Here is a 26725-nt window from a genome sequence, read left to right as displayed (position 1 = left end):
TCTCTCTCTCTCTCTGTGTCAAATAAATAAAATCTTTAAAAAAAAATGCCTCTTATTTAATACCTGATTGCTTGAGCCATAGGCCTAACTTTGAGAACACACCCGCATCACTGCCTCTTGAAATAAGTTTAAACTGACCTATTGTCAGGACAAAGAGACTGGTTCAACAAGGTGAAACAATCCACCAACTCAACTTTTAATGTGTGACACTTCAGGGAAGTTTGTAGAGGCAAAAGGCCAGCTGCCCCATGATGGGCCACTTTGGCATGAAGGTTAGTTAGAGTTAAAAAAGTAATCAAAAGCCAGCTGATTCAGGAATAGCTCTTAAGCTCCCCCACAACTGCCTAAAGAGAATTTAGATAAAGGATCTGCTCCAGCAAGAGAGCTATCACCATAGATAATTCTGACTATGTCATAACATGAACTAGGTATGGCAGACAGGGAGGAACCTTGCAATACCTGTCTGATCAAAGTGCCCCCCAGGTCTCCTTTTTTCTGAGTGGTCCTGCAAACATATTTACCAACCATTTACTCTTTTTCATCTTCCTGTGAATTACATTCCTTTCCTTTGAAGTCCCAGACCCCCACCCCCTTCTCCTTACTGCAGAATGATATCCATACCTCATTTTGCCCGACTCTCTTCGGAATTTCCATGTGCATGTGGATTCCCCATACATATGAAATGAAATTTGATTTTCTCCTATTAATTTCTCATATCAGTTTGATTCCCAGTCTGCCTAGATGGGCCTTGAAAGGGACAGGAAAGTCTTGCTCCCTGACACACTGACAACAAAAGACTATTAGACTGATGTAACTCCTACGGTTCACCTCTATCCTCCTTTGAGTACTCGTTCTACTAATCCTCTGTCTGAATTGTTTTTCCACTCTGAAAAGACTACATAATTGGCAAAAGTCTGCCAAGTTAATGGTTTTACAGACACTCCCATTATCTACCTTCAAAGAAGGGCTCCCATAGAGATCCCCTCCCAGAGTTGAAGAAACTGAGGACTTTTCTGGTAAACTGCAACATCATCCCCTTAAACAGCTAAGGAAAAACTCTGGTGCATACCAGAGCTTAGGATAGGATCCTGAACAAACTGTCAAAAGCTAGTGAAGAATGGAAACTTACCAGAATCAGTTCTTCTGAATCTCTGTCTGTGGTGCCCAGTCTGGAGAGGAAAATAAAATCTCACTGTTGTCCCTTCATTTCCAAATTCAAACCCATTGTGGATTGTTCTTTTGCCAGAGATAGCAACTGCTTTCTTGCTTGTTTTGTTTTGTGTAACTAGGCTTGGCTTTCTGCCTGCCTGATACAGGCAAGTTATTTCTTTCCTTTGAGAGTAGCTCTGGATTTGTGGAACATAGTACCCTTTGCACCGTCTTTGGGGATCTATCAACTCCCACGCCCACCAGGTGTTCCGGGTGTTACTCAATGTTCCCAGAAATATTTAAAAGTAAAACTATGTACTCATGCAGGATTATTTACAATAGTTAAATTACGGAAGCAACCCATGTCTTTTGACAGATGAATTGATAAAGAAGTGGTATGTGTACGTATTTACACACACACAATAAATGTTAATCAGCCATAAAAAAAAGAATGAAATCTTGACATTTGCAATAACATGGATGAATCTAGGGGGTATAATGCTGAGTAAAGTAAGTCGGTCAGAGAAAAACAGGTACTATGTGATTTCATTCATGTGGAATTTAAGAAACAAAACAAAAGAACAAAGAAAAAAAGAGACAAAAAACCCACTCTTAAATAGAGAACAAACTGATGGGGGTGGGGGATGGGTGAAGTAGGTGAAAGGGATTAAGAGTACACTCATCACCATGAGCACCCAGCAATGTATAGAATTGTTGAATCATTGTATTGCACACCTGAAACTAATAACACTGTATGCTAATTATACTGGAATTAAAAAAACAACAAAACTATGTATCCAGAGGGAAAGCAAGAAATTGAAGATAATGTAGTAGGATAGGTGAATGAACATGTCATTTAAGTTATAACCCAATTCTTTGAGGAATTGAAAACACCATTCTTTACAAAACAAAAATCAGCATACAGGCAATTCAAAATTCACCTATTCTTTTACCAATCCCCAGACTTCCCTTGTTTATCTGAAACACCCTGTAAATTATTGGCCTTAGAAAACCAAAGTCCTTTTTGGAAGAACTTACTTTTTTTCTCTTCCCTTTGAAGTTACATATCTTATCAGGTCTTTGCAATGTAAACACAGCCCACAATTATCTGAGACTGAAGGGGAAAAAAAAAAAAACAAAGAGAGGTCTTTTTAAAATAAACTGCTAGGGGGGACACACCCGGGTGGCTCAGTCGGTTAAGTGTCTGCCTTCGGCTCAGGTCATGATCCCAGGGTCCTGGGATGGAGCCCCGCATCAGGCTCCCCGCTCAGTGGGGAGCCTGCTTCTCCCTCCGCCTGCCGCTCCCCGCTTGTGCTCTCTCTCTCTGACAAATAAACAAATTTTAAAATCTTAAAAAAATAAACTGCTAAAGGGCTCTTGTGCCCAGACTCTAGCACAGCTTTCTTAAGATTAATTCCAGGGACAAGTACAAATCTTAAAAATCTTCCCAAATATTTGTAATGATAAAGTCCTTGCATCTCTGTGTTTGTGGGTATGTTATAAATGTGAGTTATTATTCTACCTCTGGATGGTATTGCTAAAATTAATTTTCAAAAGAGCTCTATTTAGTTAAAGACAAGTGCTAGTAAGGATTGACCATTCTAAACCTATCAAAAAGAAACTAACCCAAATTTTTTTTTCAAGTTCATGTGATCTGGGAAAAATATTTAATATGAAAGCTTGTTTAAGATTATTTGTTTAATTAAAATAGACATGTCTTTAGAGGTATCAGCAATAAAACTGAAACTTTTATTCTACCAGCGTGTACGTAAAGTCATAAGTCAATGTTATCTCTGTTACAGACTATTTAAAAGAAAAATGGCTTGGAAGAACAACTGACTTTGAGGTCTCACAAAGTTTTTGAGTAATCTAAGCGTAACTGTTAATAACAAGTAAATTAAATAGACATAAATAAAAAATTTTAGGTAAGCTTTTAAATTGTTTTCCCAAATCTTATTGGTAACCTAAAACCTTAATTAAAAGTCTTGCTGAGGTAGGTTAAATGAGTTAAGTTAAATCTGTTAAATAGCTAGATCACTTCCAGGTGAAACTGATGAAGGATAGTTGGAAGGCAGGCAGGGACAAGCGCCCCACCACCTGAGAGCCCCCCCCCACCAGCCCTAAGAGGAAACCACCCTTTAAAGGACTTTATACCACCCTGGAAGGAGCCCTCCACCCTTTCCCATGTGACAAAAACCTGATTGGATGACAGGCACAGGGAGGGTTAATCAAATTAAAACAGCTCACCAACAAGCCCATAAAAACCCCTAGATTAGAAACTCTGATGGCGACCCTCTCGACCCCCTCGGGTCCCCTCCCTCCTTGGGAGCTTTGTGCTTATCACTTCCGCTATTGCTCAATAAATCTTGCTTTGCTGCCCACCACTCTGTCTGGTCTACCTCTTCATTCTTTGAAGTGGTGTGACCAAGAACCACAGGCACTGACAGAAAAAAAATCCTGTAACAAAACAAAATACTAAAACATTGATTATTAAACATAGGTTTATCTATTTTTGGCTTCCAATTACAAAGAAACTAAAAGATATCTGGAACTGTTCATGCTACACTGGAAAATTTAAAAACGCATATGCTTCTAAATATGAGATACATTCATAAATTTGCAAATCTGAAGGATTGTGGTAAAAGAGTTCACTTACTACTTAATTTTCACTAGAAATTGAGATTTCTAAGACTTAAAAATTTTAATAAATAATGATTAGACCACTGGAAACAATAAGGCAAAATAACTTTATATGCAAAGAAAGTAAGATGCATGTTTTTGGTAAGAAAAAAGTATGAGGAATAGAGATACATTTTTGAGGAAAAACAAAGTAATTTTGTCCTAAAGTGAAGCTGGTTATTTAAAGAGGAAAAACTTAGGACAAAATCAGTGTAAAAAAGAAAGTTGTAGAAGTTTTGTGAAAAAGGAATCTTTGGAATGAACTTTGAATATGTGATCCAGCTGGCTTCCATGCAAAGGCAGAGGCAACAGAACTATAATGATTGTAACACACCTGGATGAAGTTCATTCTGCTTCTGCAAAAATGGCTCCTCATTGCCAAGCTTTTGCCATCCTGATGTCCCTATAACAGGGCAACAGTCTGCTCCTGAATCAGAGAAATTGTGATGGGGAAATAACGGCTATAAGTTAAATGAATAGTCGGGGCTATGGGAAACCCAAGATGGCTGCTTGGTTTTTCCCAGCTCTTTGACAAACCCCATTTTCTGATTTTAGCATTCCTTCACCCACTGTAATGCATTTGAGATGACTTGAATTATAGACATTAGTGGAGAAACTTCTATGAAATTGCAAAAAAAAAAACCAGTCTGCCAATAACATCTTACTTGTCAGACATGTAATCCTGAAAAACTAATTTTGTCTCCAGTGTCCTCAAACCTCCACCCTGTAGACCCTTTGAACACCTGCAGCTAGACCTCATTCAATTGCCACTTAGTGTGGGTTATCAATATGTCCTTGTTATTGTATGCATGTTTTCCAGATGGGTTGAAGCCTTTCCCTACCACAAGACTGATGCTCTCACAGTGGGAGGGGACCTGCTAAAAAATGTGATTCCCACTTGAAGTATACTTTCTATAATCTCCAGTGATCAAGGCACCCACTTCACTGAATCATACGAGCCTTAATGAAAACCTTCCAGACTTGGAATTCTATCAATATATAACCTCCTGCTGATCCCTTCTCTTGTGCTAGTATGATCACTACTGTAGATCTCTAATGCCTTATGCTCAAGCCTGTCATCAACAGGTGAAGGAAGCCTTCCTGGGTCACAATTCAAAGGATCTTGTTCATCACAGTTTAGGGCCTGGTGACCAAGTATTCTGAAAGCATCATCAGAGCAAGACCTCAAGCACCACTGGTAAGAACCGTACCAAGTGTTCCTGATCACTAACACTGCTGCAAAACTAGACTGTGTTCAGCCTTGGGTACACCTCACACAGATAAAGAAGACTCCACCTGACACCTGGTCCTGTGCAGACACTGGAGACCTCTGAATCAAACTGACAGGAAAGACAAGTAGCTGACGTTGGGGTAGACTGCTTCTGGTAGAGGCCAGATCAAGACTTTCTACTTTAGGGGCGCCTGGGTGGCTCAGTTGTTAAGCGTCTGCCTTCGGCTCAGGTCAGGATCCTAGGGTCCTGGGATCGAGCCCTGCTTGACCGGGGGGCGGGGGGGGGGCCTGCTTCTCCCTTTCCCTCTGCCCCTCCCCCTGCCTGTGTTCCCTGTCTCACTGTGCCTCTCTCTGTCAAATAAATAAATAAATAATCTTTAAAAAAAAAAAAAGATTTTCTACTTTAACTGAACATGAAACTCCTTTTTCCTTCCTTCACTCTGGCATTGGCCCAGAAAGACAACATCCTCACCTTTATCTCCCAGGCCATTGCTAAGATGGGTAACCTCTGGAATTTAGAGCAACCTTTTATTTCAGCCTAGGCAGCTGAAATCTGAGCCCCTACATCTCATTGGTAGACTCCCCTGACTATGCATGATCAAGTTAGAAAAGGTCTACCAGGAGGCTTTCACGATTCACCATTCACTCCTTTTGGCAGGTTCCAACTTCCTGGGCAAGGGAAAATATAAATGAGGCTGTGATCAGGAACTTCTCCTTAGTTCATGAAATTGTTACAGAATCCACTGCAAAAGCAATAGCTACCCAACCAAGATCCTTGGACGCTCTCGCCAAAGTTGTTCTTTATATTAGAATAGCCCTCGATTATCTGTTGGCCCCAGCTGCAGTCCCCAGATTAACACTTCTGGGGAAGATTAAAACTCAATTACATAAGATCACAAAATAAGCCATTTGGCTTAAAAAGACCCCTTCTATGGGGTCTTTCCTTTTTATTTGATTTTGATTAGATTGGGTCTTGGGGACTGATGAGGAGAACAAAGGCAGGGGAAATGTAGATAAAATTAAATTTCCTTACAACCTGCAGCCCATTGATAAATACCTGAGACATACAGAGTGTGACATTCCTCAAGAAACTCATAGCAGCCTTAGTATTAACGCTTTGCCAGAGACTAAAAGCATCCTTAGCTTGACAACAGCCAGACCTCCAGGATCCTCTAAGTCTTCTTTAACATAACATATAGAAATCCCTTTAGAGACTTCTGTTATCTCTACCACCCCCCAACTCCAAAATATATAATCAAAATCACATGTCACAACCAAAAGTACAGCTCTTCCTGCCCATGGGTCCTGTTACCTTGCTTTACTAAAAGCACCTTTTTGTAGTGAAAATGTCTCAGGAATTCTTTGACTACTGAGCTCAACGCCCCTGCATCAGGAGCCGTGGCTTCAAAATGCATTCCAAACATTGGGAATTATTCCGCTTATAGCAATCAGAATAACCTCCATGGTGTGTTATATTCTTTCAAAACCTTTAAATGCATCAGATCAGAAAAGGAACCAAGGATGACTGACTTAAAGAATATAAACCTGAATTCATAACTTGTAAATATCCAGAGACAAAAGGGAAAAACTCATGACCTGTGAAAGCTACACAAGGGATCAGCATGTACGTTTCAAGGACATCAGAGCAGTAGCTGAGAGTGGCATTCATGCCTTAAATTTTGATCACATCTCTCAGTTAAGCTGAAAGTCTGATCAAAAGGAGGGGATTGTTGGAAAGAAAACCACAGGACCAAGATGGCATCACTTAGATTAAGGCCCCAAGTCAGTAAGCCAAGACTTAATATCTAACCTAACTGCAGTTGCAATACCCCCAGCTGATATAACCTTTCACCAGTCAACATTGAATTTTCTGGTCAGTTCTAGAACATTTGCTGATAGGCCCCTCCTCCTCCCCTAAAGAGGGCAACCTTGCCTAGACAATGCATTCCTTGCTAATAAATTCCTTTCTTCTTCTTCCTTTTTTTTTTTTTTAGTGCGTTTCTCTGCCTTTAAAAACTTTTTGAGTTCAGGGGAGCGCCCCTCTGCTTGCCAGATTCATGAATCATTTAATAAAGCCAATCAGATCTTCAAATTTACCCAGTCGATTTTTGTTTTTTAACACTGGTATTCCAGTAAGTAAAATGTTTCTGGGGCACCTGGGTGGCTCAGTTGGTTAAGCGTCTGCCTTTGCCTCAGGTCATGATCCCAAAGTCCAGGGATTAAGCCCCGAATCAGGCTCCTTGCTCAGTGGTTCTCTCCCCCGCTCTGCTCCTCCCCCTGTTCATGCTCTCTCTCTAGCTCACTCTCTCTCAAATAAATAAAATCTGAAAATAAAATTTAAAAAAATGTTTCTGAGGTCTGTGAGTCCCTATAGCAAATTAACCAAACTGAAGGAGGGGGTCCTTGGATGCTCCTTTCCATAGCCAGGCAATCAGGAGCACAGGTGAGAACCTGGGCTTAAAATTGGCATCTGAAGGTGGGAGAGGGCAGTTTGGGGGACTGAGCCCTTCACCTGTGGTTCCTGAGTCAGCGTTATAGTGTGTTCTGTATGATAAAAGATGAGAAATCTGCCTCTGTGTTCCTACTATATATATATATATATGCCTAGATATTAATATTGTTAAAAAGACAATAGGCCCAAAATGGAGTCACTTACTCTAAACCCCACCAAGACTTAATACCTAACCTCATTGCAGCTTCAGCTTCTCCCCGAAATGTGAACTTTAATTAGCTAACATAGAATTTCCCCCCGGGCCTGCACTAGGAATTAATCCTTAAACTCCCCTTGGGAGAGCCACCTTGCCTAAAATAATGCATTGTTTGATAAATAATTTCTTTTTTCACTCCCTCTCTGCCTTCAAAAACCTTCCCTTTTCTAAAACTCAGTGGGACTTTTTTAATAGTTGAAATGCTGCCAGATTCAAGAATCATCAAATGAAGCCAATATGATGTTTTAAATTTACTCAGTTGAATTCTTGTTACTTAGTAATATTTAATGACTAGAACACTTTTGACTTCCTTATGGACATTAATCCGATTAATACAGTCATTTACAGTGTAAGAATAAGAATATATGTATGTGTGTGTGTATATATATATATATGCCATAGGACTTAATAAAACTTTTATTTTTTTAATCTAATCATTATTCTGTGGCTTGAACTGGCTCCCATAAAAAGAAAAAAATTGTTTTTGCTCACCTGCTGCCTGAGAAATACTAGTTGAAGCCAGAATGACTTCTCTCTCCAAAGAAAGAACGTAGGAAGACACTGCCCTGAGGATTGCTGTCGGTCAGAGCTCCTCATTTATAAGTCATGGTAAATAAAATGAGAGGGGTGGGTAAGAGGGGCAGGAGATAAGATCAGATAAGATAGGTCAAAGAAATAAAAAAAAGCTTGCAGTGTTAAAAGATAAGGATCAAAACAACTGCCACAGAGGCAGCTTGGTTGTTTAGTCATGGTGATTAGGAGCTGAGAAACCACTGGGTCAGGTGATTCTGCAGTTCCAGGGGCTAGAGAGAGGGAGCAGAAGTCTCTTAGGTAAGACGCATGGGGTGATGTGGGGTGGTAAGGAGGCTGGGGCCACCAGGTACTGATGCAGCCCTGAGACAACTATCTAGGAGAGACAGGAAAGAAGCCTACAAAGAACCAGCACAAGGCCATTAGGATTGAGTATCAGAGCCCTTGGAGAGAGAATCCAGACCTGATGGGAGCTGAGATAAGGTCATTATCTGCTGCCCAGAATATCTCTAGCCTCCCGGAACTGTGTTGAATTAAAACCCAATGGAAATAGGCATCTGGGAAAAGTCTAGGAGAGCGATTGTCATATCCTTGGTGAGAAAAAGGTGTCTCTAACTCAGAGCGATCCTCAGCCGCTCCCCCGTGAACCCGAGAGCTCCCCTGCTCTCCAGTGTATCTCTTCCCAGAGTTAATCAGTGACCAATGGAGAGAAAAAGAGCTCGGGGCCCCAGGGCTGAGGGACCAACGGTGACTAGGGGAAAGGTGACAGGATGGCCCTATCTAAGGAAGCTCTCTGTTCCGCACAGACTGCCACGAATCTGAGTATCCAGAGGGCTTACTTTTACAATAGAATAATTTCAGAAGGGAACAGGGTATGGTCCGAAGGAGATAATTTTTTTCTTTTTTATTTCCATTCTAAGTATCTAATTTCCATACAAACAACTTAAGAGTAGAATAAAGAGATAATGTAACAATTTTAATTAGTTAAAAAGTTATTCCTAATTTTTAAAAAAGTTATTCATAATTACTTTACAAGATGACCTTGTTTTTTAACCTCCTGTATCTTAATCCTAGGATCAACTACCCTCTGCATATTCAGTGTTCACCCTGTGTATTTATAAGTGACAGAAAAACATTTGCGTACATTAGAGTAGTTAACACAAAAGGAGTTTTCTAAGGCCCCCCCTCCATTTAAATACATGTTCGGCTATACACACCCATGCTTACACATACTTACATCGCACCTACATGGAGGATAAAGGCAGCTCCCACAAATGAGTCTATGCTAAATCAAATATGTAAAATGTAAAACACGCAAGACACATCCACTGCTTTTTTTTTTATTATGTTATGTTAGTCACCATACAATACATCATTAGTTTTTGATGTAGTGTTCCATGATTCGTTGTTTGCGTATAACACCCAGTGCTCCATTCAATACGTGCCCTCCTTAATACCCATCACCAGGCTAACCCATCCCCCTACCCCCCTCCCCTCTAAAACCCTCAGTTTGTTTCTCAGAGTCCATAGTCTCTCATGGTTCATCTCCCCCTCTAATATCCCCCCGCTTTTTAAATTTTAAGTTTGTTGTTTTGGCCAGTTTGTGACATCTCTTTTAAACAGACATGAAGAATTTTTTTTTTTTTCTCCCTTTCTTTGCCAGGGCAATCCTGAAAGTGTGCCCATGGGAGGAGATCATGGTCATCTTCCAGGTCCTTGCGCTAAGCATGGAGGGTCCTTCTCAAACACTCTTCTGTACAGGGCCATAACTAAGACAGGCAGAGAGGCTCCGCCCCCGCTCCTCAGACGTCCATCTCTTGAAATCTGATCAAAGAGAGCAAAGGCTTAACTCCAATGCAGAGCTTTGGTTTCCAGCCCAGAGGCCCTTCTCTGACAACCTTACTCTAAAATAGTAACAGACACACAGGATTTGGTGTCAGAAGACTCATGTGTCAGATCTAAAGTTCGAATAGGAGAGAGATTTAGGTGAAAGGGCAAAAGTAAACTATGGCAGAGGCGGTTAAAAAAGATGATGTATAAAAAAAAATCTTTTAACTCATAATAATAATATCATTATTGCTCTTGTTATAACAACTTCTTAAAATAACATACCCATGAAACAAGCTGTAGGTGCATTATTTAATGTATTTAACTTGGGCCTTCTACACCATGCAAATAAAGAGAATATTAGTTGCCATCATTCACAATCAATGTTTCTTTTTTTAATTCTCCATAACCCTCCTGTTGCCTTGGATCACAACATCACATTTATGTAGAAAAATGAACCCCAGATTTCCTATCACAGCCTAAAGACATCTAAAATCACAACTCCCTTCCGTGTTATAGGTTCCCCTTGTCTTTAAAGTTTTGCCATATAATGTGAGCCACAGCATTGCAATTCTGTGTCATAATTTCAAAGATTTTCATGATGCCAGTCTACCCCATCTGCTCAAAGAAATTTATCGTCCTGAATTCCTCCTACTTCATAATGTCTCTCAGGAGCAAGTTGACTTCCACTGAGAATGATCTGTGGGAAAACATAACGTGTTGCAAATGTGCCACTAAGGGAGAATTCTTCAAACTTGGTAAAAGCTGAACCCACCAGCTCCCCACAAGTTCTCAGGTCAGTGGTTTGACACTTCAGTAATGTGCATATCTATGGAGGCAAAGGAGAGACAGATGTGGTCAGAAATCTTGGAAATATCTTCTCCACAAGAGACACAATCTCAAAGAATAGAGGAAAATTTGTTAGGTTGCACCTGTCAGGGAGAAAGAATTTCCCGTCCCCTTCATGGTCCTTCTATCCAGACTAAGAACTGAGTTGACATGAGACAGATTAACAGGAGAAAGTCAAATTTAATTTTGTGCTTATGGGGAATCCACACAGACATGGCAATTCCAAAGGCAGTCAGGTCAAATGAGGTACATATGTCATTCTGAAGTAAGGAAAAAGGTTTAGGGGTCTGAGACTTGAAAGAGAAAGAATGCAATTCACAGGAAGATGGAAAAGAACAAACATTTGGTAAACAAATGTTTGCTGAGCCACTCGGAAACAAAAGGACATAGACAACTTTGTTCAAATAGGCCTTGTGAGGGGTTCCTCCCTGTCTGCCACTCCTACTTCATGTCATGACATAGTTATCTATTGTGATAGATCTCCTCCTGGAGCAGATCCTCTCTATCTCAATTCTTTTTAGGCAGTTGTGGGGGAAGTAAGGAGCTTTTTCTGAATCTGCCAGCTTTTGACTGCTTTTCATCTCACAATAATCTTCATGCCAAAGTGGCTCATCTTGGGGTGGCCTGCCTTTGTTCCCTACACCACTGAAGCAGAGTCTTTTCAAACTACAGTTCATTAGTGAATCCTAAAATCAATTCAATGGGTCAAGATTAAGTCTTTTTTTTTTAATAAAGTGAAAAGCAATAAACTAGGTTTTAAAAGTCAGAGTACCATTGCTCATAATTAGAACTATTTCTTTTTTTTATTTTATTACTTTTTAAAGACTATTTATTTATTTGTCAGAGAGAGAAAGAGCACAAAGCAGGGGGAGCGGCAGGCAGAGGGAGAGGCAGACTCTCCACTGAGCAGGGAGCCCGATGCGGGGCTCCATCCCAGGACCCTGGGATCATGACCTGAGCGGACGCTTAACCGACTGAGCCACCCAGGCGCCCCTAGAGTTATTTCTGATGAAGGATAGTTGGAAGGCAGGCAGGCAGGGAGAAGGGCCCCACCCTAAGAGGAAACCACATATAAGAGGATTTTACACTGGAAGGAGGCCTCCATCCTTTCTCATGTGACAAAAACCTGATTGGATGACAGGTGCAGGGAGGATTAATCAGACTAAAACAGCTCACCAGCAATCCTATAAAAACCCCTAGACTTAGAAACACTAGGGGCAACCTTTTCAGGTCCCTTCATTCCTCTGGAGTTTTGTACTATCAGTTTGCTATCACTCAATAAACCTTGCTTTGCTGCCCATCACTCTGTCTGGTCTACCTCTTCTTCAATCTTCAAAGCAACATGACCAAGAACACCGGGCACCGATGGAAAAAAATCCTGTAACATTTCTAATTCTAACTTGAATCGATTAATAAAATATTTGTTTAAAGCAAATCTATTTTAATTCAGTCACACATCTTTACTGCACTGCATCATGGTGGAAAATGATATTCTTATTCTGGATGCCAGTTGATGGCAGTTTGGAACACACAGCTCTAAAGCCACCTGACACAAAACGAGAATGCAAGGAAGTTGCAGCTTTTTAAACTTGAATCTGACTGGCCAAGAACGAATCAATCTGCTTTATGTTTTACTTTGCTGCTAAGAGAACTAATTCTGTTCTTGCTAAAACTAAAACAAATAAAGCATTCCGTGGGGTAAAATTTCAGTAATCAATGTTAGCATTATACCAATTAATTGAATCCAGCACAATTTTTAAAGAAATGCAGTGATGGTCTAGTAAAATTAAAAAAAAAAAACTAATAAAAAAATCCATTCTAACACACGGAAGCAATTTTTACCTGTAAGTAATATTGACCTTCTACTGTGTGCAGTCCATCAAAAGCACCTAGTGCATACATCTCATCTGTTGGCTTCTCAGACATCTAGTAAGTTAAGTGACAACACAGGTCTTTCTGGCAAACTGTGTAATTTCCCGTGTTTCTCTTAAGCCCAATGAAGGTGAGCCCATCAAAATAAATCATTCCTGGAAAATTTGACTGCTCAGACAAGACGGCTTGATGCTCCTGGCATAAGCACTCCAATCAACAGCTGCAGAGTAGCTGGGTTCACTACAGGGCCAGGACTTCAATTCTGAGAGCATCAGCTGGCCCCTCTCTGTTTCCATGTCATAGTGATACCCTTGGACAGCTTCCGGTATGTAGATTCCACTCCCTACAGAAGTGGACACAAAGTCGCACAAATATTGGTTCCAAATTTTGCATGGTCTCAAACCAATGGAATCATTCCCATGAGAAACTAGATATAACTTTATCAAAGCATAAGCACTTTCAGGATAATCAAGGAGATAGCTTGTTACACTGACATAGTTCCAATCTGACTCCATGTCCTCCATAATTATCTGAAATTATCAACTGACTTGGGCGGCTTCTCTTTTTTACATAAACCCCCTTTTAAGCCAACTTACCAACAACTAGAAAATTCAAAACTGTCCTAATGGGGGTACCTAGCTGGCTCAGTTGGTAGAGCATGAGGCTCTTAATCTCTGCATCATGAGGTCAAGCCCCATGTTGGGCATAGAGCTTACTTGAATTAAAAAAGAAAAGTCCTAATGGAATGAATGACTGACTAAAGCTTCATATAAAATGTTAACGAATTGAGCCAGAAAACTAACCCTGGTATTAAATCATGGATGAAACAGTATGTCACCTTCTTTCTCAGAAACTATTAAAATCCTTGTGAGACTATTATCCCATTGTTTCAATATTCTGCCATATTCTATTCTATGATTAATTTAAACTCAGAACCCTTATATGAGACCAAAGTAAATGAAAGCCCCTGTTCAACGAAAACATAATTAAGAAATGCATTCATTATGATTGTCTCACCCACATTCAACAGATGAGTCTACACCCATACCACAGAAAAACAAAAGAAATTCTCACCTTATGGTAGCGTGCCACCAGTTTTCCCTGAGAACCGAACACCACATCAGTGTTGTACTGGTAACAACCACTGGGGGGGACACTGAGGGTCGCTGGCACTATACGACTTCTTGTCCCCAATATTTGCCACAATATAGATAGAGTTGTCCTTGGCCAGGCAGCTGGGCTTTACTTGCACCAGGGTGTAGCCAAACCTAATTTAATAGATATTGCCTTAAACTCACTATATTTAAGTGATTCCTAATCTTCCAAAATGATACTTTGCCTGTTAGTTAGAACACAAGCTCTAGGTTAAGAATCAAATCAGAGAAGACCTAAAATTTCACAAGCAATATAATCTTCATCTTTATGAAAACTAATCTTTTGTTTATTTTTTATTGAAGTATAATTGACACACAATATTACAGCGGTTTTAGGTGTAAAAAAATAATATAATGATTGGACTCTATACATTATGCCGTGCTCACCACAAGGGCAGTTACATCTGTCACCATACAACTCTATCACAATACCATTGACTATATTCCTTATGTTGTGCCTTTTATTCCATGACTTATTCATTCCATAACTGGAAGGCTGTACCTCCCACTCTCCTTCACCCAATTTGCCCAGCCCCCCACCTCCCCTGAAAGCTAATCTATTTTAATGTGCCAGACTCTCAACTGCAGTGTGAGACTGAAGCACAGAAAAGAAGGTGGAGGAAGAGGAGAAAGAAGAGAAGCAAAGCTTTCTCTCATAAAGTGCTTTCAGGCAGTTAAATGAAGGACTTGAACTATAACATGCTCTTTTTTTAAGATTTTATTTATTTATTTGAGAGAGAGAGAGAGAGAGCAGGGGGAGGGGCAGAGGGAGAGAGAGAGAGAGAATCTCAAGCAGACTCCCCGCTGAGCACAGAGCCCAACTCAGGGCTCAATCCCACAACCCCAAGATGATGACCTGAGTGGAAACCAAGAGTCAGATGCTCAACTGACTGAGCCACCCAGGCACCCAACACACTCTTCTAATGAGGAGGACCTTTCTTTAATTCAAGCCATAGTCTTAATAGGAAGCAATAAATAGTTGGTTCTATGTCAATCATCTTCTATAGAGGACAAATGCAACATTATGTACTTGAAATATTTCAGGAAGGAAGGAACGGAGGGAGGGTGGGAGGGAGGGAGGGAGGTAAAAGAGAGGGAGAAAAGGGCTTCACTATGCTGGCTCAGTTTCCTCATCTGTCAGTACAACATAATAGCTTCCTTCCTGCCTTAGAGGGTGCTCATGAGAAACCCCAAGATAAATACATACTATGAAATTGCTTCTCAAAGTAGTGCCAAATCCATCTACATTGGGGGCATTATCCAAGAAATAAGAAGGGATTGAGGTGATGAAACAGGTGGAATGATAAGTGGTTTCAAATATCTGAAAAGGCTCTAATCTGAAGGTGAGCCATATGCACAAACATATAATAAAGTCAGCACAAAGACTAAAGTTATAGAGACAGATATGCAGAAAAGATAAAAATTTTAGCAACCAGAACATTCTGTCAAAGGAGTGGATTGACTGGTCACTGGTAATTTCAAATATAATATGGCACATCCAGGCACTCAGAGTCTATTCAGTTACAGGGTTCAAATGGAAATTAACTGTCCATGTTTGAATTCCTGCCATGATAATTACCAATATGAGACCTTAAGCCTCCTTCTTTCCCTGATACTTAAAATGGAAATAGTTATACTTGCCACATAAATTGAATGAGATAATATGTATAGTGTACTGGGTACAGTTCCTGGAACCAAGTAGGTACTCAATAAAAAAATAATGACGAATATGGATTTTGTAACTACAAGAGGACAACCCAGGAAACTGATGGATTTACTGCTTTTAGAAGCCATTGGGCTCAGAGAGGAGGAGAAAGACGGCGGAGGAGTAGGAGACCTGGATTTCGTCTGGTCTCAGGAATTCAGCTGAATAGAATCAAACCATTCTGAACACCTACGAACTCAACAGGAGATCGAAGAGGAGAGTAGCAACAACTCTCTGAACAGAGAAGCGACCACTTTCTGGAAGGTAGGGCGTGCGGAGAAGTGAATCCGAGGTGATATTCAGGAAGGTAGATGGTGGGGGAGGGGGCCTCCCCTGGCCGCTTCTGGCAAGTGATAGAGCCGCGGAGCACAAAATCGGAACTTTTAGAAGTCGGCTCCGCTGAGGGACGTCGCTCCAGTGGCTAAGCGGGGGGTGGAACCCTCACGGGACAGTGTGGTCTCAGGACCCTCGGGGTCACAGAAAGACCGGGGGAGCCTGAGTGCGGCAGAGCTCCCAGGTATCAGAGCGGAGAAGCCGGCTGCAGAGACGGAACCGAGGCGCCAGCTCTCAGCTTGGGGTTGCCATAAACTGTGATCCGCGGCACAGTTGAGCCACTGCTCCTCCAGCAAGGACCCGACAAGCGGCAGAGCGGGGGAGACTCCCCTTCCTCCCCCCGGGAGGAGCGGCGCGGGAGCGCACCGCAGGGATCTGCTGGGTTTGGAGACTCCACACGAGGTCGGGTGCCAGAGATAGCAATGCTTGGTCACCGGCCGGGTGAGCACGGAGTGCGGCTGGAGACCAGGGACACGGGAGTGACTGCTTTTCTCTGGGGGCACATTGAGGAGCGGGGCCCCGAGTTCTCGGCTCCTCTGGGCGGAGATTGGGAGGCCACCATTTTCACTCTCGTCCTCAAATTCTGTACGGAAAGCTTGCAGGGAACAAAAGCTCCTGAGAGCAAACCTTATTTTTGTTCTCTCTTTAAAATTTTGAGATACAGTTTCTTCTAACAGATCAAAATACACCCTAAATCTCTAGTGTATGGCTTTGTTCTAGTCTCCTACCTGATCACATTCTCTCCCTCCACGTTTTTTTAAATCCTCTTCTTTCTTTTTTCAACCAACTTCTTATCTTAGCAATTCCTTTTATAAAATCTTTTATAATTTTCATATTTACAGTCATATTGCATCCCTTCATCGTATTAACCCTTATTTTTGTACATATATATTTTTTTTCTTTAAAATTATGGGAGGCACTTTCTTCTTCTTTTTTTTTTTTTGCCACGAGGTGTGTTTTATTTTCATTTTCATTAGACATACAAATAATTTGCTATAATATCCCAGGGCAAACCGGAGAATTTGGCAGTCCGATTGGGGGGGGGGTCCCTTCAGAGACCTGCAGGCCAGTGGCGTCGGCACGAAGTGCCCGGGTTCACAGTGCAGCTTGTCGCTCGTGTCCATCTTGCAGATGGCTCTTCTTCCTCCACATCATGACTGGGGTGTCTCAAAGATGACGGGGGTGGGGAATCCTCTAGGTTCTTAGGAAATTTCACTCCGCTTCACCTGCTCAATGGTCTCTTTGGTCGGCAGGGTGTTCTTCTCCTGCGTCTCTGTTTTCTTAAGCTTGGCCTTATCAAAGCTGGCCATTTCCCCCATGTCCGGCTTGTCTGCCATTTTCTTAAAGCAATCCGTGGAGTTCCGCTCTGAGCCCGGCGTCTGGTGCTCCCACTCGCGTTGCTGCAGCAGGAGACTGGAGGCACTTTCTTCTAACAGACCAAAATACGCCTAAAAGTAACATAGACCAAAAAGGAACACAGACAATATACAGTAACAGTCATCTTACAGGCAATACAATGGCACTAAATTCATATCTTTCAATAGATACCCTGAATGTAAATGGGCTAAATGCCCCAATCAAAAGACACAGTGTATCAGATTGGATAAAAATCAAGACTCATCGATATGCTGTCTGCAAGAGACTCATTTTAGACCCAAAGACACCCCCAGATTGAAAGTGAGGGGGTGGAAAACCATTTACCATGCTAATGGACACCAAAAGAAAGCTGGGGTGGCAATCCTTATACCAGACAAATTAGATTTTAAACCAAAGACTGTAATAAGAGATGAGGAAGGACACTATATCCTACTGAAAAGGGTCTCTCCAACAAGAAGATCTAATAATTGTAAATATCTATGCCCCTAACATGAGAGCAGCCAATTATATAAGGCAATTAATAACAAAAGCAAAGAAACACATTGACAACAATACAATAATAGTGGGGGACTTTAACAACCCCTCACTGAAATGGACAGATCATCTAAGCAAAAGATCAACAAGGAAATAAAGACTTTAAATGACACACTGGAGCAAATGGACTTCACAGACATGTTCAGAACATTCCATCCCAAAGCAAGGGAATACATATTCTTCTCTAGTGCCCATAGAACATTCTCCAGAATAGATCACATCCTAGGTCACAAATCAGGTCTCAACTGGTACCAAAAGATTGGGATCATTCAGACCACAATGCTTTGAAACTAGAACTCAGTCACAAGAGGAAAGTCAGAAAGAACTCAAATACATGGAGGCTAAAGAGCATCCTACTAAAGAATGAATGGGTCAACCAGGAAATTAGAGAAGAATTTAAAAAAATTCATGGAAACGAATGAAAATGAAAACACAACTGTTCAAAATCTTTGGGATGCAGCAAAGGCAGTCCTGAGAGGAAAGTATATAACAATACAAGCCTTTCTCAAGAAACAAGGAAGGTCTCAAATACACAACCTAACCCTACACCTAAAGGAGCTGGAAAAAGAACAGCAAATAAAGCCTAAACCCAGCCAGAGAAGAGAAATAATAAAGATCAGAGCAGAAATCAATGAAATAGAAACCAAAAGAACAGTAGAACGGGTCAATGAAAGTAGGAGCTGGTTCTTTGAAAGAATTAATAAGATTGATAAACCCCTGGCCAGACTTATCAAAAAGAAAAGAGAAATGACCGAAATAAATAAAATCATGAATGAAAGAGGAGAGATCACAACCAACACCAAAGAAATACAATTATAAGGACATATTATGAGCAAGTATATGCCAGCAAATTAGATAATCTGGAAGAAATGGATGCATTCCTAGAGGTGTATAAACTACCAAAACTGAACCAAGAAGAAACAGAAAACCTGAACAGACCTATAACCACTAAGGAAATTGAAGCAGTAATCAAAAATCTCCCAACAAAGAAAAACCCAGGGCCAGATGGCTTCCCAGGGGAATTCCACCAAACATTTAAAGAAGAATTAACACCTATTCTTCTGAAACTGTTCCAAAAAATAGAAATGGAAGGAAAACTTCCAAACTCATTTTAAGAGGCCACCATTACCTTGATCCCAAAACCAGACAAAGACCCCATCAAAAAGGAGAATTACAGACCAATATCCTTGATGAACATGGATGCAAAAATTCTCACCAAAATACTAGCCAATAGGATCCAACAGTACATTAAAAGGATTATTTACCATGACCAAGTGGGATTTATCCCTGGGCTGCAAGGTTGGTTCAATATCCGCAAATCAATCAATGTGATACAATACATTAAGAAAAGAAAGAAGAACCATATGATCCTCTCAATAGAGGATCAAATGCAGAAAAAAAGCATTTGACAGAGTACAGCATCTTTCCTTGATCAAAACTCTTCAGAGTATAGGGTTAGAGGTTACATACCTCAATATCATAAGAGCCATCTATGAAAAATCCACAGCGAATATCATTCTCAATGGGGAAAAACTGAGAGCTTTCCCCCTAAGGTCAGGAACGCGGCAGGGATGTCCACTATCACCACTGCTATTCAACATAGTATTAGAAGTCCTAGCCACAGCAATCAGACAACAAAAAGAAATCAAAGTCTTCCGAATCAGCAATGAAGAAGTCAAACTCTCACTCTTTGTAGATGATATGATACTGTATGTGGAAAACCCTAAAGACTCCAGCCCAAAATTGCTAGAACTCATACAGGAATTCAGTCAAGTGGCAGGATATAAAATCAATGCACAGAAATCAGTGGCATTCCTATACACCAACAACAAGACAGAAGAACGAGAAATTAAGGAGTTGATCCCATTTACAATTGCACCCAAAACCATAAGATACCTAGGGATAAATCTAACCAAAGAGGCAAAGAATCTGTACTCAGATAACTATAAAATACTCATGAAAGAAATTGAGGAAGACGCAAAGAAATGGAAATACGTTCCATGCTCATGGATTGGAAGAACAAACATTGTGAAGATGCCAATGCTACCTAGAGCAATCTACACATTTAATGCAATCCCTATCAAAATACTATCCACTTTTTTCAAAGAAATGGAAAGAATAATACTAAAATTTGTATGGAAACAAAAAAGACCCTGAATAGCCAGAGGAATGTTGAAAAAGAAAAGCAAAGCTGGTGGCATCACATTTCCGGACTTCCAGCTCTATTACAAAGCTGTCATCATCAAGACAGTATGGTACTGGCACAAAAACAGACACATAGATCAATGGAACAGAATTGAGAGCCCAGAAATGGACCCTCAACTCTATGGTCAACTTATTTTTGACAAAGCAGGAAAGAATGTCCAATGGCAAAAAGACAGTCTCTTCAACAAATGGTGTTGGGAAAATTGGACAGCCACATGCAGAAGAATGAAACTGGACCATTTCCTTACACCACACACAAAAATAGACTCCAAATGGATGAAAAACCTAAGTGTGAGACAGGAGTCCATCAAAATCCTAAAGGAGAACACAGGCAGCAACCTCTTTGACCTCAGCCACAGCAACTTCTTCCTAGAAACATCGCCAAAGGCAAGGGAAGCAAGGGCAAAAATGAACTATTGGGACTTCATCAAGATAAAAAGCTTTTGCACAGCAAAAGAAACAGTCAACAAAACCAAAAGACAACCCACGGAATGGGGGAAGATATTTACAAATGACATATCAGATAAAGGGCTAGTATCCCAAATCTATAAAGAACTTATCAAACTCAACACCCAAAGGACAAATAATCCAATCAAGAAATGGGTAGAGGACATGAACAGACATTTTTCCAAAGAAGACATCCAAATGGCCAATAGACACATGAAAAAGTGCTCAACATCGCTCGGCATCAGGGATATCCAAATCAAAACCTCAATGAGATACCATCTCACACCAGTCAGAATGGCTGAAATTAACAAGTCAGGAAATGACAGATGTTGGCGGGGATGTGGAGAAAGGGGAACCCTCCTACACTGTTGGTGGGATTGCAAGCTGAAAAACAGTATGGAGTTTCCTCACGATGTTGAAAATAGAGCTATCCTATGACCCAGCAATAGCATTACAGTGTATTTACCCCAAAGATACAAATGTAGTGATCCGAAGGGCTACGTGCACCCCAATGTTTATAGCAGCAATGTCCACAATAGCCAAACTATGGAAAGAGCCAAGATGTCCATCAGCAGGGTGCCGGGGTGGCTCAGTTGTTTAAGCAACTGCCTTCGGCTCAGGTCATGATCCTGGAGTCCCAGGATCAAGTCCCATATCGGGCTTCTTGCTCAGCAGGAAGTCTGCTTCTCCCTCTGACCCTCCCCCCTCATGTGCTCTCTCTCTCTCTCTCTCAAATAAATAAATAAAATCTTTAAAAAAAAAAAAAGATGTCCATCAGCAGATGAATGGATAAAGAAGATGTGGTACACACACACACACACACACACACACACACACACACACACACACACACACACCCCGGAATATTATGCGGCCATCAAAAGGAATGAAATCTTGCCATTTGCAACGACGTGGATAGAACTGGAGGGTATTATGCTGAGTGAAATAAGTCAGAGAAAGACATATATCATATGATCTCACTGTTATGAGGAATTCTTAATCTCAGGAAACAAACTGAGGGTTGTTGGAGTGGTGAGGGGGTGGGAGGGATGGGGTGGCTGGGTGATAGACATTGGGGAGGGTACGTGCTATGGTGAGTGCTGTGAATTGTGTAAGACTGTTGAATCACAGATCTGTACCTCTGAAACAAATAGTACATTAAAGTACATGTTAAAAAAAAAGAAGAAGAAGAAGATAGCAGGAAGGGAAAAATGAAGGGGGAGAAATCAGAGGGGGAGACGAGCCATGAGAGACTATGGACTCTGAGAAACAAACTGAGGGTTCTAGAGGGGAGGGAGTGGGGGGATGGGTTGGCCTGGTGGTGGGTATTGGGGAGGGCGCATGCTGGATGGAGCACTGGGTGTTATATGCAAACAATGAATCATGGAACACTACATTAAAAACTAATGATGTAATGTATGGTGATTAACATAACATTAAAAAAAAAGCCATTGGGTTCTCTCCATCATTTCTCAGCTCCTCTGCAGTTGATGTTGAGCTAATCTTTGAACAGAAAGGACAGATTTATGACTATTGCTGCAAACCATTTCTTTTTTCTTCCCCCCTCAGGAAAAACAGGGCAATATTGTTAACATTGCTATTCATTAAGATCGTCAATAAAAATATCACATCTTTTCTTTTTCTTTTTCCTTCCTTCCTTCCTTCCTTCCATCCTTCCTTCCCTCCTTCCTTTGTTTCTTTCTTTTTGATAAATAATTAAGTATTTTAATATCTTCTGTTAGTTCCTCATGGGTAAAGCTCAGACGTGTCAATATTCTAAATGATAGTATTTAAATACATAGGGATGGCCATGTGGCCCTCTATTATCCCCCTTAGAGATAAATATTAGTAGGGAAGAAATGGTGGCGTTTTTTTTAACCAATATTGCCATTATATTAAATATTGGATTTCTTCTTTTATAACTCAGAGCTGAAAACTTACCATTTGAATAAATGTCTGCAAGACTCCAGTAAGTTAAAGTTTCATTGGTCACCTACCTTCCCAACTTAAAATAATTCATCTGAGATTAATTATCAGGCTTTGGGACATCTTTCCCCTAGGAAAATCAGTTTTATCAGCCCAGGCAAACAGAGTGAATTTTAGTATCAGCCTCTTGAATCATTGCAAATAATGAGTCCTTCCTGCTCTAGAAAAAAACAAACAAAACCCATAATCAAGTAAACATTGGATTATAGTTGTGTGGTTACTGTAAACACAGACCATGCAACACTCAGAGAATATTATTTCAAAGGTGAAAATCCTTGGCAAGACTGACTCACATAGGGTGCCTGGGTGGCTCAGTTGGTTAAGTGACTGCCTCTGGCTCAGGTCATGATCCTGTAGTCCTGGGATCGAGTCCCGCATCGGGCTGCCTGCTCAGCAGGGAGTCTGCTTCTCCCTCTGACCCTCCCCCCTCTCATGTGCTCTCTCTCATTATCTCTCTCTTTCAGATAAATAAATAAAATCTTTAAAAAAAAATTCTCACATAGTAGAGCTCCTATGTTGCAGCATCGGACTTGACTGCCCAGTCAATTTCAAATGTCAAAATTACTAAAGATATCCTTTTTTTGTGCAACAGATATAGTTCTGAACAGATGCATGTACGTTTTAAATTAGCAAATTAAATTACTTTTTAATGCGCAGATTTTGCCTTTTAAAGGAATTACATATGAACTATTTAAAAAAGTAAATACACCTAGAATAACTTCATATATCTTTTTTATGTTTTTTACAGATTTTCCCTAAGAAAATCATGCTTAAACCGCAGCTATTGATAATTACTAACATTTCTCTGACAAGAAAACAAAGAAGTTCAGATCCAGTTCTTTTTGTTAAAAAAAAAAAGTAATAGTGACAGCTAACATTAGAGACACAACAGTGTTGAGATTCTATGTGTATTACTTCCCTTGACACTCTTGTCTACTCTGTAAAGGAAGTAGAACAGTAGATTTTATTATCTCTGTTTTATGGATAAAGAAACAGAGATGTCAAGTGTACAGGTTACCTGCCACACATCACTCAGCTAAGAAGTGGTATGTTGTGATCTCAGAAACAATGCTTCCTTTTTCAAGTCCCACACACTTTCCATTCCCATACTGATCACATTCCAAATGACAGTGATGTCAAAGCTCTTTTGGAAACATAAGCTCATTTATCTTTTTACCATTCGTGCAAAGAAGGCAGGTGTTCACGGTTGAACTTCCTTTATTTGGGAACAGAGGCCCCAGGTATTACAACTTTTTCACTTTGTTGAAACCCAATTAAGCCCATTTATTATAAAAACTCTATACACATGCCATTCATTAAAGAAGACCACAAAAAATAACCAACCAAGCATCATCATTTCAAGTCATGGCAGATGGTCTGTATTATGAGGCTTGTAAGTCCAGAGCCATAGATCTATTGCCAGCAAGAATACTAGTCAAGCTTAATGGATTTGCTATTTGTATTTTAGAGTATCACAATTTTATGTTCAAAATTCAAAGGGTAATGGCATTACCTCTGGGGATCTCTACATGGAATCCAGTTCATGTCAGGGTCTGGGATATTTTCCAGATAGGGGTCAATGGTCTCTCTCGTGAAGACCCAGCCATAAATTCCATCTTCTGAGGTAACGTTGATATGTGCACCCTGCTCAAAACAAGTGGCAGCAAAAAAAGTTTTTTATATATTCCAAATACCCACACTCTTTCCAAGTTTCAAATTTCCTTTACAATAACCCAGCCAGCATTAAAAAAAGGGGGGGGGGCAATACCTGCCTGGCAGCCAGTTTAACTGCTTTCTCCAAAACATCTATGTTCTTGTTCATCAGGAGCAAAGCTTCTTCTTTTGGCACAGGTGTTTCTGTTCTATTACGTAATATAACAGCATGTTCATAGACCACAGCGATAAAAGTGTCCAGCGCACCAACACTTGGGACAAAGAGGGCAAATATTGTCACATATTTTGGAAAATACAACATAATCATAGCTAAAATTAGAAATCTTCGATAAACTCAGATCCTCATATCTGGCATCACCGGAGAAACTTTTATGGTAAAGCCCTGCTTGCTACCACAAATGCATTACACAACACATTAAGAAGGGATGTTGAACAAGGAAATGGACAGCTGAAAGTACATATTTAGATTGACTCAGGTGTGCAATGTTGCTGTTGACACTGGTCCAGAAGTTCATTCAACTCTCAAAGTGAAATTAATGAGCTGATCAGATGAGTCCACCCCAATCCAAAAAACTCTTGGACTCTTTTTTTTTTTTAAATAAAATACGTTTTCCTGGTAGTTCGGTGTTTCCATTAATAGAGCCAATACTCAACTCTTCTAGAAGGCAGCACCATACCAACGATGTGTTGAGAACGTATGTATGTGGCTATAACAGACACAGAACAGACTGTAAGGCAAGCTCCAGTTGTAACAGAGCTCACAAGATGCCAAGGGAGAATAGATATACGTGCTTATGATTGTGTTCACTGGTTCGTGACCAGTGGCCCTCAACTTTTGCATTATAAGAGGATTTCAGCAGGAAGCACAGTTGCTGGTTTCTCCTGGAAAGACTGTCAAATAGTCTGAGATGTAGGAACTTTAACTGGTCACGTTGTAAAACACAGATTATAACATGGTCAATAATGACATTTTCTTCTCCCTTTGCTCCCACATCTAATTCATCATAAAGTTTCTTTTAAACGTCTCTTCCTCTTCTGATTTATTATGCTAAGCCAGATTCTGCTTTAAATTTATCTCCCTACCTGCCACAATGGCCAAAGTTGATCATTCCACCCATGGCCATCAAATGAATTTTCTCTGAAGTCCAGCTCCTGTTATGTCACTTAGACTCCTGTAGAGTCAGTGATTTTCTATTGTTTAAAACACTAATTCTACAAATGTGGTCCATGCTTCATGAGAGGTAAGCAAGTTGATTTTGCAAGATATACAGATAAATACTTTCGATAGTTACAGATTGAGGCGCCTGGGTGGCTCAGTCGGTTAAACATCCAGCTCTTGATTTTGGCTCAGGTCTTGATCTCCTCATCATGAGATGGAGCCCCAAGTTGGGCTCACGCTCAGCACTGAGTCTGCTTTTCTCTCTTCCTCTGCTCCTCTCCCTGCTTGCTCTCTGTCTCTGTCTCTCTCTAAAATAAATAAATAAAATATTTTAAAAAATAGTTATAGACTACCATGCTTATTAGAAACTTTATGACTCATAAATAAAATCTTTAATAAGGGGAGGGTGCCTGGGTGACTCAGTCAGTTAAGTGTCGGCCTTTGGCTCAGGTCATGATCCTGGGGTCCTAGGATCGAGTCCCGCATTGGCCTCCCTACTCAATGAGGAATCTGCTTCTCCCTCCTCCTGCTCCTAGGATGGAGTCCCGCATTGGCCTCCCTACTCAATGAAGAATCTGCTTCCCCCTCCTCCTGTTCAAGCTCTCTCTCTCTCTCGCACACTCTCGCACACTCTCAAATGAATAAAATCTTTTTTAAAAGGAAGAAAATTTATGATTCATAAACCCATAAATAGTAGAGTTTAGGATGAGGCAACATTAAAAATGTCCATCTATTTCAAAAGAATACCAAATAAGTAATAAATAGTGTATGGTTAATGCAAAAATCACGAAGATCATGACATAATGACATGATTAACTGAAATTTGGGAAAAGCTGACATTGTTCAAGTTCTTCTACAACCTGGATTTTGGATCTCAGTTAACGGCTTTTAGCCCTCTAATTTTTCAGGCCAAAGCCCTTGGAGTTATACTTATTTTTCTCTTTGTCTCTCCCTCTACACATGTTCAATCAGGAGACCTTTGCTACCGCAATCCTGGTCCAAGCCACCATCATCTCTGGCCTGGATTATTCCAATACCCTCCTACCTGGTTTTGGTACCACTACTTCTACTTTTGCTCAACAGGAATCAGAATGATCCTATTAAAATATGAAACTGTGTCACTACTCTGCTCAAAATCTTTCAATGGCATCCCACTTCACTCAGAGTAAAAAGCCAAGTTCTTGCAATGCCTAGAAGCCTCACTATGATCCAGCCTCCTGTTACTTCTAACATCAACTCCTAGTAATTTCCCCCACGTTCATGTGGCTCCAGTTGTGTTGGTTTCCTTGGTGTTCTTCAAGCATA

General features: G+C 40.6%; 1 protein-coding gene and 1 pseudogene across 1 annotated transcript; both read right to left on the bottom strand.

Moving 5' to 3' along the window:
* Positions 1 to 9999: 9999 nt before the first annotated feature.
* VNN3 (vascular non-inflammatory molecule 3) lies at positions 10000 to 24568 on the bottom strand. The gene is given in 8 exon segments (XM_028125376.2): positions 10000 to 10122; positions 10781 to 10954; positions 12817 to 13034; positions 13037 to 13376; positions 13921 to 13998; positions 14000 to 14114; positions 24101 to 24231; positions 24356 to 24568. Coding segments are annotated over 8 exon segments (1392 nt in total).
* On the bottom strand, positions 17132 to 17375 carry LOC114225637 (thymosin beta-10 pseudogene; annotated as a pseudogene).
* Positions 24569 to 26725: the final 2157 nt, after the last annotated feature.

This window comes from Eumetopias jubatus, unplaced genomic scaffold (assembly GCF_037043125.1).
Source record: "Eumetopias jubatus isolate StellerSeaLion01/CBP00866 unplaced genomic scaffold, mEumJub1_p1.0 scaffold_6, whole genome shotgun sequence".
NCBI lineage: Eukaryota > Metazoa > Chordata > Mammalia > Carnivora > Otariidae > Eumetopias > Eumetopias jubatus.
Note: the sequence above shows the minus strand (reverse complement) of the source record. Positions and strands in the feature narration are given on the sequence as shown.